Raw genomic sequence first — 18,625 nt, forward strand, 5'->3', positions numbered from 1 at the left:
AAGCTTTATTGCTCAAGCAGATAAAAAATTTTACTCACATAATCGCATTAAAATCGCGACTTTTAATAATTTTTTATCATTATTAACTTTATAATAATATTTTTAAATGTAATATCATTTCCCCTAAACTTTATAAATAGTGAAAATTCTTCAAATTAATTTTATATATGGTGTTCACTCCTTAAAAATAATTATTTATCTCCATATGTGCTTTTCAATATTTTATTCTATTTTTCAAAATAGAGAGTTTAACTAGTGAGTTTTCCATAATATAAGAACTAAATTATTATTTTTTTTAAAAAATAAATTCTCAACGATTATATTATAAAATTTCTCAGATATAATTAACATTCTCTTAAATAATGAGAGTTAGGGAATAGAAAGAAATGAATGCGCAATAAGTTATTGAAATTTTTTTTTAGTATAAATTATCTAGTGTAAGAAATCTATTAGTTCTATTAATCTGAATTTACACCAAGCAAATCTATTAAAGGGTAAAGCGCTCGCTTCCAAATTTTTAAAAATATTCCATGTAATCAAAAGTCATAATTCTGCATTACATATAGATAGCAACAAAATCATGAAGAGCCACACAAAAAATCATAGACAGTATAGTTGAATTTTTTTGGTCTTTCAATTTGGGGTACATGGGATGCTTCCTTTATTGATTCCAACTTCACATTCTTCCCAATCAGCCTGCAAAAATCATAAATAATTTAGATTTAATCAACAAAATTTTATTGGAATTACAACGATTAATCTCAACAACTAATTCATAGATTTGCTATTCATAAATTTGTTATTCAATTATGCAGCAAAGTCAAAAATATTAAATTTCTATGTATCGGTCTAAATTTACCTTTGAATTATTATTAAAAAGTTAAATAATATTATAATTTTTGTTAAAATTTTAAGAGTATAAGTTATATTCAATTTTATTTGAATTTATTTAAATTTTTAATAATAAATTTAAATTAAAAAATAAAATTTAATATTTTTATCTCGAATAAATTTGATTTTTTGCCATTATAGAACCAGGCACCAACTCTGAAGGATTAAAGGAGAACGTACTCTTTGAGTTGAATGGCCATATCCAAGGGAAATATCTTGTCGTGTTCTCCCCATATTAACAAGACATCCTTAAAATTCCAAAACCCAAATCCAAATAAAAACAACAAATTAGTTTTGCTTAAAAATAATAATAACATGTCCAAAGTCTAGTAGATTACCTGTTGGAGTGGAGAAATGTTTACCGTTTCATCTTGTCCAAGTGTCAATCCCTTGAGAAGTTCCAACTTTTCCCTCCTGTTCTCTGTGTACAATTTCTGCATCAACAACAATTAAAAAAAAAAAAGTCCACTTAATCTTTTGCTTTGTTTTTCAGTTTTTTTTTACCATGTAATTTCAGAATACTGATTTTTATTTTTTCACGTGGAATAAATTAAATCGAATGTAACTATAGTGGTCTATTGATATATTTGAGATTAGATCAATTCGATTTAAAATTGAATCGAATTGAATAAATTAAAAATTAAAATTTTAATATTTATGAAAATCGAATCGAATTGATTTTAACTAAAAATCAAATTAAATTAAATCAATATGATTCGATTCAATTCAATTCAGTTGGAATTAATTGATTTAATTTTAATATTTTTTTTAATTTTTATACCTTATTTTTAATATTTTAAAATTTAACTAAAATTTTTTAACATTAATTATATCTAATATCTCTATATTATTAAAAATAATATATTATTATCATTAATCGATTCGGTTGAATTTTTTTTTGTTATTTTATTAAAATTGAAATGAATTGAAATAACTAAAAATTTTAAAATTAAAAGTAAAATCAAATTAAAATAAATAAAAAACTAAATCAAAATTTTAAATTAATTCAATTCAGATAATTTTTTCAATTTGAATCAAATACTATTCATCAATATCCAAATATCATTGCTTATAGAAAAAAAAAATCGATGAAACATTCACTTGCCTAAATCTTGATTCCTTCAATGATTAATTGACATATTATTCATCTGTTACATTTCAATTGAAATTTTAATTTTAATTTCATTATAAAGAAATTTGTTTTATTAGATTTTGGAGATTTGCTAATAATATATTGAAGTTTATAAAAAATAAGTTTTTGTATATATGTTGAATATTATTATTATTAATTATTTAATTAATATGTGAAATATTAAAAAATTAATCAATTGAGAATTTTTTTTATTAAAAATTAATATATTTTTAAAGACAATGACTATCTTTTAAAAAAATAATTACAATTGAAATAAAAATAAATAAATAAATAATATAATATAAAATTATATAAATCTTATATTTAACCCTAAACCTTGGGGCGATGTCCATTTGTATCGAAAATTAAGTTTTAATTCAATTTACCTAAACCTTTTGATTTAGTATTACATTGATCCTTTTTTTAAAAAAATTACAAAATAACCTTTCAATTAATAAAATGTTAATTTGATATTTAATAAATATAAAAAATATTTAATAAGTATTAATTATTTCTTATTTTAATTATAATAATAAGTAATTTTAATACTAAATATAGAATTAATATTTTATTAATAGAAATTGAAAAAAAAATGTCATTTTCAATAACATTTTTGAAAAAAAAAAAGGCAAATTTGATATTACATCAAAATGTTTAAATAAATCCAACCAAAATTTTAATTTTAGATAAAATTATACATTGAGCAAAAATAAGATTTCATCCAAATAAATTTATAAAAATTAAGTGTTAAATATTAATAATAAAATATTATTTTAAAAAATAATAAAAAGCAGATAATAATTTTTTTTAAAAAAAATTACCATTTAATCTCTATAATATAAAAAAACTAATTAATTAATTTCTCAATTTTAAAAAATATATTAAAATATTTTTAATATTTTAAAAATTTATTAATTAATTTCATCGTTAATTTTAACCGTTAAATATTATAAAAGATATTAAATATTTTAATACGAAAAATTAATTAATAAAATTTTTAAAAATTTAAAAAATTAATTAATAAAATTTTTAAAAATTTAAAAAATTAATTAATAAATTTTTTAAAATTATAAAAATTAAGTAGTAAATTATTTAATTATAAAATTAATAAAAAAGATTAATTAAAAATTTTTTAAAACGTTAGAATATTTTAATATATTTTTTAAAATTAAAAAAATTAATTAATGGGCTTTTTAATTTTTTAATTTAGATTGACAGCTAAATAATATATTTAACCAATATTTAATGTCATTTCACCAATATTCAACAACATTAGAAGAAAATTTTCAATTGAAAATGCAATAAATTAATAAAGAAAAATAGATTAATTGTAACCTAAAAGACAAAAATCATTAGGTGAGCTGTCAACCAAAAAGACTTTATGCCTTTGCCCAGCTGAATAGGTTACTATCCATACCTAACTCCCAAACTACCTGTGCTGAATTCATTACATAATTTTTCGGACACTTTCTCTCCGAACGAAGATATCCGTTTGTCGTTTAAATTTTATATATCTAAATTAATAAAATTTAAAAATAAAATTCCTATTTAATTTTTATAATTAAAAAAAATTATTTATTAATTTTTATAATATAATCACTAAAATTTTATTTAATTAATAAAATAGTTTTTAAAATAAATTATTTTTATTTTAATAATACCTTTTTTATCAATCATTTTATTTCTTCTTCATTTCCGTTTTATATATTAATGAAAATTAAAATATGAAATAAAATAAAATTTTATGAACTAAAATATATAATATTTTATTTAATATTATTAATATAAAATAGAAATTTTTATATAAGAATATAATATAAACATAATTTATAATAGTGTTGAAATATAAATATTTAATAAAATATTTTAATATATAATATTTTATATATAATAATTTATTTTTAATAAATATCTCAGTATATATAATATATTTATTATTGCGTATGATAAATATAAAAATATTTACTTTTAATATAAAATTATATTTTGAGTGGAAGAAGGAAGATTCGTAGAGGAACTTACGGAAATGAAGTCGTTCAAGAAAAAGTCTGGAATCATATGGACACGGCCCTGCCTGAACACGGCCAGGCCAATCAAAGCTCTCAATTGCGAGGAATCCCGGGGCAACATAAGATCGCCGAGATTTTCAAATTTAGACTTCCTCATCAACTGTTCGTTATCGCTTCTCCTCATGTTAGCACCAGAGCTCGCTATTACCACCTTCTCTACCCTCTCCGGCCACATCCTAGCCATGTGGTACGCCACAAACCCGCCGTAGCTGGTGCCCACAACAGAATATTTCTCCACCCCCAACTTTTCAAGCAAACTCGCTACGGACTTTGCCTGGAAAATCTCTGATCTCTCCGATGACTTTGTTGTTGATTCACCGAAGAAGACTAAATCAGGGACGTAGAGGTTGAAATGGGGTGAGAAGAACTGAACCTGCAAGGATTTTTGACGTGTTATTGAAAGGAAACTCAGTCATCTTCAGATATATAAAGTATCGAGTTTGAAAACAATCAATCAACCAAGAAGAAGAAGAAGAAGTGGGGAACCTGGCGGCGCCATTGCCAGAGAGAGACTGGACCGAATCCGTGGATGAAGACGAGAGATGGTTTATGAGTGGAGGTTTGATGGGGGCTCCAGAAGTGGAGGGTGGTTTCATTGTCAATGTCGAGGGCTTGCCGTGAGAGGCCGGCGTTGGTGAAACAGAGACGGAGATAAGAAGCGTAGAGTGGAATAGGGCTGAGAAAAGAGAGAGCCATTGAGAGTAATTGGACGGAGTGGGCGTATGTCATACGGGAAAAGTGGACTGAAATTGTGAGAGCAGGAGGGGTTGGGGAGAAAAAAAACCGTCAATTTGGTTGTATAATTATTCTACGGGTCAATGTTGTTTTGCTCCGGAAAAAAAAAATGTCGTTTTGTTGTTTTTTTATTAAAAAAAAAACTATTCATGGGTCAATGTTATTGTTAAATTTGCGTCATTCTCTTATATTAAGTATAATTATTTTATTTTTTATTTCACTCAAAATAATTTCGTTTAAATTATTTTTAAATTAATTATTATATACAAAGATGGCATACATGGCATAATTTTTCTGTTTGCTTATTTTTATAATATTTTTTTCCAAGTATTTAAGTACCATAGTGTGCTCTCAATAAAAAAAAATTATGTTCGATTTTTTAAAAAATAGTTTTTATTTAATTAATTTACCGTATAGTATTTAAAATTTAATAAAATTTCTAATTTAATATATACTTTTTTATAGTAAACGATTTAATTTCTAAAATTTTATTTTATTAATACTGCTGTTAAATTTATTGTTAGTAAATCGTTAATTAAAGAAATTAATTAAAATTAAAGGTATATAATCATTATAAATATTGAAATTATAAAAACTGAGTTTTCATAAATTATTAAAACTAAATAAATTATTATAGAAACTGAAATTTAAAAGGTTAAATTAATTAACAGAATAAAATTGTAGATATTAAATTATTTTTTATTAAAATAATAAAAACTAAATGGTAAGTTTTATTTAATTTTAAAAACTATATTATAAATTATCTTTTTATTTTTTATAAACTTTTGGGGTTATTTTAGTAAATCCAGAAAAGGTAGATAAAAAGAGATATAAAAGTAAAATTGTGAATGAAATTGAGGAATATCTTTGCTATTTTATATAGTAATAGTACAATAACGAGTGAGGGATGGTAAAAAAATTAAGCCTACACGATAATTTATTTTTTATTATTTAATTTTAATTTAAAAATAAAATTTATTAATAAATTTATATATAAAAAATTTAATAAATATTTTAAATATAAAAAATATTTTTCATAAATAAATCGAGACTAAATGAGAAAGAGCAAAAGATTGGGTTAGGTTGGTGAGTTATGAGAGTGTTATGTTCACCCACTCACCAAACTTTCTTTCCACAAAATAAATGTAAGTTAAAAGAAGGATTCTTTACATTTGCAAATGCATCTTGGCATGACCTATCCCTCTACCAACTACCAACAGCATTATTTCTTTACTCTTGTATGAAACTAGTTTTTTTTTTTCTAGCCCCAGCAATTTGAATATGGGATTTTCACCTCTTAATTTGAATTTTACTTTAATACTTTCTTTATGGAAATCAGTTTAGTTTTAGCCTTATAACTTACTTTATGTTAATGTTGTATGTTAGGGTTAGAATAGTGTGTTACTTTAAATTTGTTTTTCCTTTTTTGGATAAAGAGAGGAAGAGTTCAAACCTCAAGCTAAAGCTAATTCCAGTTAAGGCACACTATCTCCTATAAAATCATAATCCAGCTAGAAGATAAGATTTTTAGAGTCTCTAACACGTGTATAGCTGTGGCACTAGAGAAAAATAATAACTGCTATAATTAATCAAAAATTAATTAATAAATTTTTTAAAATTTTAAAAATATTTTAATATACTTTTAAAAGTTTTTTTATATTATAAAGACTAAATAATAAATTTTTATTGAATTTAAATATTTTCATTTTGCATGGAATAATTATAAGAAATTATTTTATGATTTAATGTGTTGAAGTATTTTAATTTATAATAAAAAGATTTTTGTATTATCATTTCATTAATAAAGTGAGACTTTCCTCAGATACCATCAAATATTATTAATAAATTATAATTTATCACTTGATATTTAGTGAATGCTACATTTTAATTTTATATTTTTAAAATTTAATCTTTTAAATTTTATTTTATTAATAAAATAATTTCTTAATTAAACTTTATATTTTTAATTAAATGAATTTCTATATTTTTATAAAATTAGTTTTTAGTTTTATATTTATAAATTAATCACTCTGCATATTAAATTTTAATATCTTTTATATGAAAAATAATAAATAGAAGACCTTTTATTTCCTTTTAGTTCTAGTTATTTCTAATTAAAATAAATAAATAAATTAGATGGAAAAGAATTCTTTGGACTTAAATTTAGATGCATGCTAAAATTCTTAATTTAATTTGCATTTCATTAATCATTGCTAAATATAAGATATTAAATTTAATAAACATATAGAAAATTAATTTATAAAAAATATTTATATTTTTTATAAGTGGCTATAATATTTAGGAATCAATTTATAAAAATAAATGTATAAATAATATCTAAAAAATTATTTTATTATAAAATAAAACTTTATAATTAAATTTTAAAATATATAGGCTAAATTATATATTTTATAAAATTTTAAGGATTAAAGTGTAATTTTCAAAAGATAAATTAGGTGGTTTTGAGCTAGAAGAGTCATTGGAAGTGGACTCACCTACAATATATTTAGATTCCCTATTAGTTTTATAGTATTTTATTTTATAGGTTCTATTGATCCATGAATTAGGGCAAACGCTAAATTTAAACAATAATCAAGTTTAATGCAAATTAAATTCTTATATCAGTCCAAATCTCAGTGTCGTCTGAATATATAAAATTGACTTATGGCATAATTTATCTTTTATTATTATTTTATAAATATTATTAAATAATTATATAATGTTGAAAAAAAGTAGAAATGTATTAATTTTCAAAAATAAAATACAAAAATAATGTTGACAAAAGTATCTTTTCAAATACTGTTGAGAAAAAATGATAAAAGAAAAGAAGCGCTACGAGAAAGGGCCAAGGAAAAAAAGGAGGCTGTCGATCTTCAATAGTCTAATTTTCAGATTTTTCTCAGATTTTTTTATTTTTTTCTTTTGATTTCTCTTTTGATTTTCTTTTAAATTTATTTACGTTTTTTCTCTATTTTTAAATAGCGAACATTTTCATCTTTCTTGATTTGTTCTCGTCATAAAAGATCGATGATATTTATTTTAATTTAGTATTTATTTTCTCTTTTTTTATAGGTTCTTATTGCTCGTCGCGAGCGTTGATTCCTAGATGTAGGTGAGTGCTATCGAATTTGCTTTTGCCCGTGGAAAGAAATACCTTTTACCGATATCGCCAAAATCTCTAGAGTCATACTGATACGTTTAATGGTTACGCTTTCTCTAACTGACAATGGATAAGTTTTGCCGCGCTTTCTTTGCTCTGTACTTTGCCTTTTCTTGAATTCCCGTTTGCACTTAGTTGAGCTGCTTTTGTCCAGCTGCTCCCCTTTTCGTTTTGGATCTAATTGCATACAAGCATCTTTGATATGCCTTTCTATTTTCTCACTAGTGTTGCCACAATTTTGGTCTGGCTTTGTTGGTGGTGGTCTATCGGTGTGTTCTTTCTCCACTTCTCATTTTATTAGTGCTTCAAGCGGTGACTCGATGGTCGAGTACGGATTTACAGTGTTGATCTGGTCTGAATCGAATTCGAGTTATGAGTTTTAAATTCGGCCTTCTAGTTGTATGCTTTGTATTCTAGGTTGTGTTTCGATTTGTTGGGCTTATTTAGTTTGTTTCTTTTAACTCTCTAATTAGACTTTAGCATTCTTTGTACTAGCTCTAATGAGCCTTAGTAAATGCACTAGTTTTGTATGGTTCAAAAAGAGTACTATTATTCAATAATCATTTATATCATTTTAATATTTCACTTTTATTTTATTTTATAAATAATTTTTATATAAAAAAATATACTCTCTCATCTCATAATTTTTTTTCATTTTTTAATGGTTTTAAAACTATTGTCTACTTTCTTTTCTTACACCATAATAATGTATAAATTAACTATTATAACTCTATTTAATTTTATTTTATTTCTAAAAAATATTTCAAAATATATTTTAGTATTTAATAAAAATTTAATATTTTTAAAATATATATAATTGAAAGATTAATAAAAAAAATTATTTTTCTTAATATGTATAAAAAAAATAAAATGAATAAAAATTATAAAATAGAGAATAACATTACGACTTACAAATAACAATTTTCTTTTTAAAAAAAAAGCTAAGAAATAATAATGGAAAAAAGATACAAGTTAAGAAATATCATCAAATTTATGATTTAAAAATAAATGTAAATTGCAACAATATTGATAAAAATAACGTTTCAAATATTTTTTTATAATTATTTATTAGTTATATTAATTTTATTGATTATTCTGATATAATTATTTATTTATCTAAATTCTTTTATAATAAAAATAAGAAGGATAAAATTATGAATTATGATAAATGAACAACATGCAAAAAGTGAAATGTGAGGTGATTGATACTTAATGGGCAACCACTGCTTTGCATACGCGAGTAAAGTAATAGATAATAAATATTTTAAATAGATTAGAATTATGTATCTTGAATTTTGATAATATCATTTTTACACCGTAAGAGGATAAGGTTTTAGTTGATTATTTCCCTAAACATCTTGAGAGCCAAAAATTCTGTAATCGTAGGGATTTAGGTAATCACATCATAATTATCATTAACGATAACGGAGAGAAAAGAGAGAATCGAGCTCTGTCTGCAGAGGGCAAGCCACAAAGCCTCGGTTCCCAAGGGTGTGAGTCACAAGTGACCAAACCCCCTACATCGAAATGTATGAGTCACAAATATGTCACCTCCGAGATCCAATGAAGACTTCCAGCATGTGAGGTCCTTTGGACAAGTATTGAATCATAGTAGAAATCCATATGTAAGCCTTCGATTTTTCATATTCAAAGATTTAATTCATTGTACCTATAGTAAACCTACACACGTGGCGTATCCTAATTAAATATCTCTCCATTGTTTCAAAACACGTCTTTTCATCTGTTTGAGAAACTTCGATTCTTAAGACTTATTTAAAACCAACTGCCATTTGCTCCTTATAAATCTCCAAATTCTTTCGCTATTACCATTTTTTCCTTCATATTTTCTCCTTCCAACGTCTTCAAGCTCTCTCCAAGGTAATCCATATTTCTTCTTCTCTTTTATCTTTTACTCGCAATAATATGAGTCAATTGCTTGTCCTTTCCAGGTCTTTTCTTTAAGTTCTCAAGACACAACTAAGTCTTTAAGCCCTTCTCGCAGCCCTCTCAGAGTGCCTGCCCCCATCGTGCCACTAAACCAATTATCTTTGTCCATAGAGAGGCCTCTCTAGTTAACAACATTTCTTCATTCATTTCGGAAAAGAGCGTAGCAAAATAGCAGTCGCCCATTAAATCTCCCTCGAGCTTTTTGAGGTTCTCACCCCTCAAGCAGACCAGTGAGCTGACAGACCTATCCTTGGCTATGATACCGTGGTTGTCTATGAGGAACAAATAAATGAAAGCTTGAGATTTAAATCCTTTATGTCGATTTTATCAAGATGTCCTAGCCTTTCATAGTCTTTCTATCACCCAACTTCATCCCAACTCTTGGCACATCTTGGTGGCATTCAAGTTTCTCCGTTTCGAAAAATGGGATTGAGGCGAGCGTGTCAATTTTCTCCAATTCTACCAATTAAGGACCAGGCAAAATGAGAAATTCTGATTTTTTAGCTGTAGAAAGAGGCAAACACTATTTGACCACCTCCCTTCTTCTCTTAAGAGATGGAAGAACAAATTCTTCCTAGTAAAGAGTCAGGATCCTGGGGATTTTAGCAGACTACAAACTAAGAAGAACTTTTATGCTCGGTTGAGAAAGGAAGGTTAAAACACAAACTAGGAGGAGACAGACATCGTAGAGCACCTTAAAAGGGTCAACTCTTGTAAAATATTGACGTGATAATGGCTATTAGAAATGCCATTCTTTCTCGGTGGAGCCAAAATAGCCTGGGAAGGGCGAGAGATTAAGGACCAAGTACTCAAGGGTTAACTCAGGCTCTCATCCCCCAACAATCTCCACAATTGTTGCTTAACCAAGATATTTTTCTAAATTATCTTCTGATAACTTGTACCCAGGGGTTAATTCAGCCGCAAGAAAGGGAAAAGCTCCAACTGATCAAGATCTCATTTTCCTCAATTTTTTCTGGTAAGTCATGAAATAACCCATAATAAAACCAAATCTTATGTTTTTTACTTTCAAGAAAACGAAAGAAACTAAGGAAATGACTATTCACTATTAATGATTTTAGCAAACTAGACAGAATATAGTAATAATGTAATCGGTTGTTGTTATATTAAATTTTAATGATTATTTTAAAATATTTTTATTAAAAATAAAAATATTAATCTTAAAGTGCAAGTACACATTTTCTCTAAAATCTCATGTCAAAAAATAAAATAAAATAAAATATCATTTAAAATCATTATAAATATTATATAATTTATAGATAATATAAATTTACAATAAATATAAATTAAAATTTTTATTTTTATAAAAAATATTGTGGACTCAATTATTATTAATATTTAATTATTTTTCTATTATTATCGTTATTTCAAAATTATTATATATAAAAGTAATACTTTTTTATTTAAATTTAAATGATTAATTTCATTGTCATTAATAATTAGCGAAAGACAAACTTTTCTCAGAATAAATAAATAACACTTTTTTTTGTAGTATTATGTACTTCTCAGAATTAAACCAAATGCTATGTGTTTTGATTTCCAAGAAAATGAAAAGAAATTATCATTGGAGGAGCTCAGACTTATGATGGAATCCTTTTCATTCAACCCGCATTGAAGATCTTCACACATTTGTCTTGCCACAGAGCTCCCCCTCTGCCTTTTCACTGAGTTCTATGGTTTGCTTGTTGAATTTGAATAATCTGCTGGTGGAGAGCTTTCTTCAAATTCTCTGATGGTTCTGCTTTGCATTTTAAATCCACCCAGACCTTCCCAAGCTCGGCTTTAGCTTTGTCTACCTCTTCACAGACCTTGTCCCATTTTGTTGGAGTTTGTTTCAAGACGACAAAGTGGATTTTCTGGGAAGACTAAAATTTGTGGCTTTTCTTTCTTCTATGAATATCGTTGAAATAGTTTGCAGAATGCTGGCAATTTGGATGAAATTACCAAAATATTTGGGTTGTATTTTAAAATTATTTTTTGGAATCTGATTAAATTTCAAGTAATGTTGACCGAAGATAACATAAATAATAAAAAATACAGAGTTTCCCAATTGGCAAACAAATGCCAACACACAGAGAATTCGGAACTGGATTCATAAAAGTAGTATAATAAATTATACATGGAACGACAGCCCCAACCACAAGCTCATGTCCAGGATTGTCAAACACAGCAACTGTCATACATGGAACGACAAGTTTATCTTCGCTCTGGATGATCATCTCACAAATAATTCCTGCATCGTTTTTGAGATCTTTCGTGTGCGAAGATTCATGAAAGATAAAAGAATCGGCGTCGTAAGAGTTTTGCTCGATAGCTTGATAAGCAAAGGTCATGGCTGCGGCGAAGGAGAAGGCCCAAAGTTTGCAGCGTTTCATGTGCGAACGCCAGCTGGGGAACCTATGGGAATCCTCAACATCGGCGTGGCAACATTGAATGGCATGTTCTGTGAAGAACTTCCCAAGTTTCTTTCATCAGTTTCCGCCGTGGACTATAGAAGATTGATGGGCGGTGAACAGAGCAAACAGAGCAGCAAAAGTTGCTAGGGCACCATTGAAAAACCAACAAAGCATCAGAGCCCATGAGAAGAACGAAACAGAAGCAAGGCAAGGACTTATTTGATTGTTCGCTCTCAAAAGTGTTTGTGCTTAGTTTTTAAAAAGGGCAGTTGCTGATTTGTATTTCTTTCTGGAAATAGTGAAAGGCATTCTCGCCGGCTTCCCTCCGTGGACGTAGGCCACAACGGCCGAAGCACGTATAATATGCGGCATCTTTAGATAACTGCATATATGCATTACAGTTGTGAATATTTTTTTTTTCAAAAGCAGGTAATATTTAACTATTATAAAAAAAAAATTAAAATATAAATTACAAATTCACATAGACTTTATTTTCTAAATTATTTTAAATATAACTTATACGAATATGGTTTAAAAAAAAGTATATGAATAACTTTTTTTATTGAAAGAAACACTCCAAAGATAATTAGAAAAAATAAATTAGTAATAAATAAAAAAATTAGGTTAATTTGGTTTCGGTTTTAATATGGTTGTTATTAGAAATTAGAATTAAAATTAAATATTTGATTCTTTAATTATTAAAAATTATACTTAAAACTAAATTTTGATATTTTTTCGATATGATTCTAAATAATTTAATAAGATTTCTATTCAATTTCAATTATTATTTTGATTTTTTTAATTTTAATTTTAATTTCAGTTTAAAATTTAATTTTTATAAATAAAATTACTCCATTTATTGCGTAATTTTTGTTTATATTTTTTTTATTATTTCAAAATTATTTGTATATTTTTTTATATTATAATAACATATAAATCAATTATTATAACTCTATTTAATTTTATTTTATTTTTAAAATATTTTTTCATTAATTATTATGTTTTTAAATAAGTATTTAAAATATCTATTAGTATTTAATAATATTTAATATTCTTAAGATGTATATAATTAAAAATTTAATAAAAAATTTTATTTTTTTAATATATGTAAAAAAATAGAGTGAATAAAAATTATAAGATGAATAAACTATAATACTCTTACATTTATTTTAAAATAATAAATAATTATTATCAATATATATATAATTCTTCATAAAAATATTACATTATTTTATATATAGTTATTAATTATATAATTTTAATGAAATGAGACATATATAATTAATATATATAAAAATATATTATATCATTGAAATATGATTTACTTATATAATATAATTAAAAATTATAAAATAATGAATACATTTATAATTGAAATAAATAATATATGTACATATATATATAATCTATTTAGTGGAATAAATTATAATTAACTAATTAAATTGTTTAAATTATATTATTAGAAAATTTTAATAATTAATTAAAATTTATGATTATTCTATAATATTATTAATAATTATGTAACAAAAAGAAAGTTATATTTAAAATTATATAAATAATTTAAATAATAAAAATAATTAGATAATATTAAATATAAAAATAATTAAAAAAAGAATAACACAATGTGTTAGGAATAATCCTCAATTAAATATTTTATTTATACCTTTATTTATTTATAATTTTTTATTATATATTATTTAATTATTTATAAAATCAACATTTAAATTCATTAAATTCTATAATAGAAAAATATATATATATATAAAAACAGAAAAAAGAATATATATCAAAAAACAGAACACAAACCTTTTATCTAAAAATAGAAAAAAAAAAATATAGCTGAAACTAAGAATACACCATTCATTAGACCTCCAGGCCTGCAGTGTATTTCACTCCAGTTGATGGCAACCACAAGTTTCCTTCAATGAACACAGCAACTGTGTAATTGCTAGCCTCATTGGAAGTATTCAAAATATGATACCCAGGCCATCTGACTCTGTTAGCTAGCCCAGCTCCTGGACCATAGTTGGAATACTCACCATAGTACAGAGTGTCCAAAAACTGGTCACCGTTCCACTCGAGCCATCCCTCTGGCCTGATAGCATCACTCATATAGGACTGCATAACCACAGTTCTTGAAAAATTTTTCCAGGGCCTGCCAAGGTATGTGTATGTGGAACTGGTGACAGGCAAGAGATCAATATCTGCTGAGATATTGCAAAATTGGATGGAGTATCCTGTTGGTTGATTTGGGTCCTTGCGGCCTTGAGCTGTTATAGTGTTCTTTTGGCTTGGTAGGCCTTTCTTGGCTAGAATCTGGCAGTTTTGGAAGACAGCAGTTGCATCACCAAAGATGAAGTCTACAGTCCCACTAATACGACATTCTCTGTAGAATTGTCGCATTGTGTGAGTGTAGAGTGTGTCTTGATATCCCTTGATTTCACATCTATAGAAGACTGATAGATCAGAATCAGATCGGAGAGCCACTGCTTGATGCTTTGCAGCACCTGCAGTGTTCTCAAATGTTATGTCTCGAGCTATGAATCCTCTCCCACTAACCGCTGCAGATGTCACGAGGAAAAAAATGAGTCAAAAGCTAATCTTGACAGAAGTTGAATAAAGCTTGGATTAAATTCAGATTCATTCTGCAACAGATTTAAATATGATCCAGCATGGCGCACATGTGATCCTGATCAACTAAATCAGAATCCATAATGAGATGTTCTGTGGCAAGATCATTAAAGAACAGCATAAAGTTTCAGTACACCCCATATACCCAATTGAATAATATGGGAAGGGGGCCATCAAATGCAAAATTGTTAGCAGTTAATGATAATATGAACACACCCCCAAGAACCAGAGGTCTCGAGTTCGACCCTCATATAGAATACTTTGGAAGAGAGCACTTTATGTCTTTAATGGGTCTGTTCAGCACTAATCCGATTTAACCTGATGGTTTATACCCAAAAAAAATGATAATATGAACCCAGTTCAGTATTTTGTTATCAAAATTACAGCTCAATTTATCATATCAAAACCATGAACATGAAGGGTAATAACAGAAATTAGCCAAAACATTAGGCAGGTCAGCTAGCAATTTGAATTGTACTTATATCAACCCTTATCATTAAAAGCCTATAAAATTCAACTACCCATTATGTTCAAAAGACAAAAGCAAACCAACACAGTACTGCCCAGAAGCTTACCAAAGGTTGCTGATCGAAAAGTGGTCCAGCCATCAATGAAACTCCTGTTGCCAGATATTACTGTGACACCCATTCCATCACCCACCATCATTAGGTTCCATTTCTTCTTCTTGATATCTACATATTCATTATAGAAACCCTTCTTTATATATATGATATAGCGACCCATGCTATAATCAGGTGCTGCTGATACTGCATCCATTATCTTAGTAAAGTTTCCAGTCCCATCTGCTGCTACTATAGCATCAGGGGTCACTCCATTAATCACTAGCAATTTACGGTCCCTATGCTGAACCCATGAGGGGAATTTGTGATTTTGACTAGTTTTTCTGCCTGTGAGGGCAACTCCATTAGCCTTGGAATTGGGTTTTGAGTCCACCTTGCTTAGGAGCTGTTGGACTGATGAAGTGATCTTGTTAAGACCACCTGCCACTAGGTTTTTGAGGATGCTACTAGTTCCTTCAAATCCATCAATGCATGTGTCCTGATTAACAAGTGCAGCACTCAACCATGTCCTTAAATCAGAACTCAGATCACCAGTGCTGTTGTGCTTACCTGCAAATTAAATGAAAAAAGAACCACCCCATCATAATTTATTTACTTTTTTGGTAGATTAGGACAAATCAAAGAAGAGAAACAGGATTTATAATCCAAAACATGATATATGCAAATCAAAGTTGTGAGACAACTAAAGCTGAGGTCTCCTTGTATTTTAATAAGCAAGAACAAATAAAGGCAAGGAATTTATCAACTTTAATGGGAAATGCATTTTGAACTTTTAAAAGTAAATAGTATTAAACCCAATTAACCATGTTGATGAATCAGTATCCCATGCATAACCCCAATTAAATTTGTAAGCTTGGTTTAAAAAATTATGAAGAAACAGAAGATAAAGAAGAACAAGTGGTTTTTCTTTACCCTTGGGATTCTGTGAGGCAGACATGGACCAGCTCAACTCATCAGCAGAGAAGTCCAGCAAGTCAAGACAATCAGCTATAGCGTTGGTGAGGCGAAAGTTTCCTAAGAAATTACCAAATTTTGAGATGGTAGAGGCTACATTTCGTATCAAAACAATAGTGGTTCTCGCAGAGCCCACGAATTCAGAAATGGGAACTTTCAAGCACTCATTCTGCAAATAATCACTCCTACTTCTAGACGAGGCATCACAAGGAACAGAACCCACAATCAAGACTAGCAACAAGAAAACAAAGAGTAAAGGAACAGAAAATCTTGACATTCTGTGAAATGCAGAGTAGTGCAATGAGGAGCAGTGGGACTGAGGCAGGCTTGTTATGGCGAAAGAAGGTGCATGAAAGTGCAACATTCAAGGCGAGGGAAGATGCAGATGTTAGATGGGCAAGTGGGGTATTTAAGAAGGAAAATGGTGACATGAGTCGAATCCTTAATGGGTTTGGTAAGGTCTGTTGTCGGTGTTCGCCATAGATTAGAAGGATTCTGTATGCTCGAGAGGTAATTGGGCAGAGGGCATCTTGGGATTGTGTGCTGGCTTAGCCCATTGCTTTTTTCACTTGTCCTTGAAAAAGAGTGTAAGTCCTACACTTTGAATATTTCTTCTTTTTATATATAAAAAAAAAACATAAAAGCTTGTATTATGGCATTTTCATTATTAATATTTGATATTTAATATTTATAAATTTATAATTTTTTAAATTTTATAAAATATAATTATTAAACATTTAAATTTTAAAAAGTAGAAAATTCTAAGCGCATGTAATTCACATTCTCATTAAAAATTGCGGATGAAGTGATTAAGAGAGTTCAATTTTGATACATCATTTTCTTTGTTTGTTGATACGTGCTATTGCTTAATTCATTAAAAAAAATTAAAGAGATTTCTAATATAAAATAGAGAAACAAACAAGAGAGAAAAGGGAATGAAATCATAAAACTTTTTTCCGATGATATTTTATTTCAAAGTTATATGAGAGGCTGTGCATGTAGCTGCCACAACACAAAAATAAAGAAAGAAAAAAGGATGAGAGAATCACAAAAGAGGAAAACGAAATGGGAAAGGAATTTTGAGAAAGTGATATTAAGGGGTGATCATATTTTGGTTTAAATTGAAAAATTAAATTGAATTGATTGATTTTAATTTAATGGTTTGATTATGTGGAACATTCAGTTTAGCTCGCTTAATATTTTTTAGAATATTTAGTTTTTACTTTAATTCGATTTAAATGTATTAAATAACCAATTAATCAAATTAATCAATTTTACTATATATTATTATACTGACCTTTACCCGACTCAACTAGCAGCCCAAAGTCCAATCTCTTTCCTCCCCTTCCTTATCCAACCCAATCAGCAATCCAAATCCAAATATATTAAATTTATAAATTTCAGTTTTGATATAATTAAATCGAATCGAATTTATTTTTATCAGTTTAATTTAATTTGATTATATTTTAATAATCGATTAAATTCGATTTTTAATATTTTTAAAATTTAATTTTTAATTTTTTTAATTTAATTTAATTCAAAATCAAATCAATTAATTGCACAGGCCTAATATTCTCCCTTAAGCACTTGGTTGAGGAAGAAAAAAAAGATATTGATTGCAGTTAGCTAGTGATTCGAATCTAGTGATTTGAATCGCTAGATCTTTTTTATGAATAAATTTTTATAAATCTATTAGTTTTATATAATTTTTTTATTTAAATTTAAATTTAATACAAATTACTCTTCTGTCCTATATTTTTTATCCATTTTTTTTATAATAGTTTTAAAATTATTGCCACTCTCTTTTATTAGTCCACTTTTTCTTTTATATTGTCTCAAAATTATTATTTATTTTTTAGGCTATAATAATATATAAATAAATTATTATAATCTTATTTTATTTTATTTTATTTTTAAAAAATCTCTTAAAATATTTTTTAATATTTAATAAAATTTAATATATTTAAAATGAGTATAATTAAAAAATTAATAAAAAAGATTATATTTTTTAATATATGTGAAAAAATAATATGAATAAAAATTATGGAATAAATGAAATATAATAATAGAATTAAAAGAATTAAATAATTTTTTAATATATTTTTTATTTC

General features: G+C 26.5%; 2 protein-coding genes across 2 annotated transcripts; both read right to left on the minus strand.

Annotated features, from left to right (window-relative positions):
* Positions 1-489: 489 nt before the first annotated feature.
* Positions 490-4,893, minus strand: LOC110610991 (2-hydroxy-6-oxononadienedioate/2-hydroxy-6-oxononatrienedioate hydrolase 1). Its single transcript, XM_021751076.2, has 5 exons — positions 4,579-4,893; positions 4,046-4,465; positions 1,230-1,325; positions 1,072-1,139; positions 490-696 (listed from the first exon to the last, which is right to left on the minus strand). Exons 1-5 carry the CDS (start codon positions 4,819-4,821, stop codon positions 579-581), a joined length of 945 nt encoding a protein of 314 aa, XP_021606768.1. The 5' UTR covers positions 4,822-4,893; the 3' UTR covers positions 490-578.
* A 9,189-nt stretch (positions 4,894-14,082) lies between these two features.
* On the minus strand, positions 14,083-17,056 carry LOC110610616 (pectinesterase/pectinesterase inhibitor PPE8B). Its single transcript, XM_021750618.2, has 3 exons — positions 16,473-17,056; positions 15,555-16,109; positions 14,083-14,909 (listed from the first exon to the last, which is right to left on the minus strand). Exons 1-3 carry the CDS (start codon positions 16,876-16,878, stop codon positions 14,212-14,214), a joined length of 1,659 nt encoding a protein of 552 aa, XP_021606310.1. The 5' UTR covers positions 16,879-17,056; the 3' UTR covers positions 14,083-14,211.
* Positions 17,057-18,625: the final 1,569 nt, after the last annotated feature.

Source organism: Manihot esculenta, chromosome 3, assembly GCF_001659605.2.
Source record: "Manihot esculenta cultivar AM560-2 chromosome 3, M.esculenta_v8, whole genome shotgun sequence".
In the NCBI taxonomy this organism is placed as follows: Eukaryota; Viridiplantae; Streptophyta; class Magnoliopsida; order Malpighiales; family Euphorbiaceae; genus Manihot; species Manihot esculenta.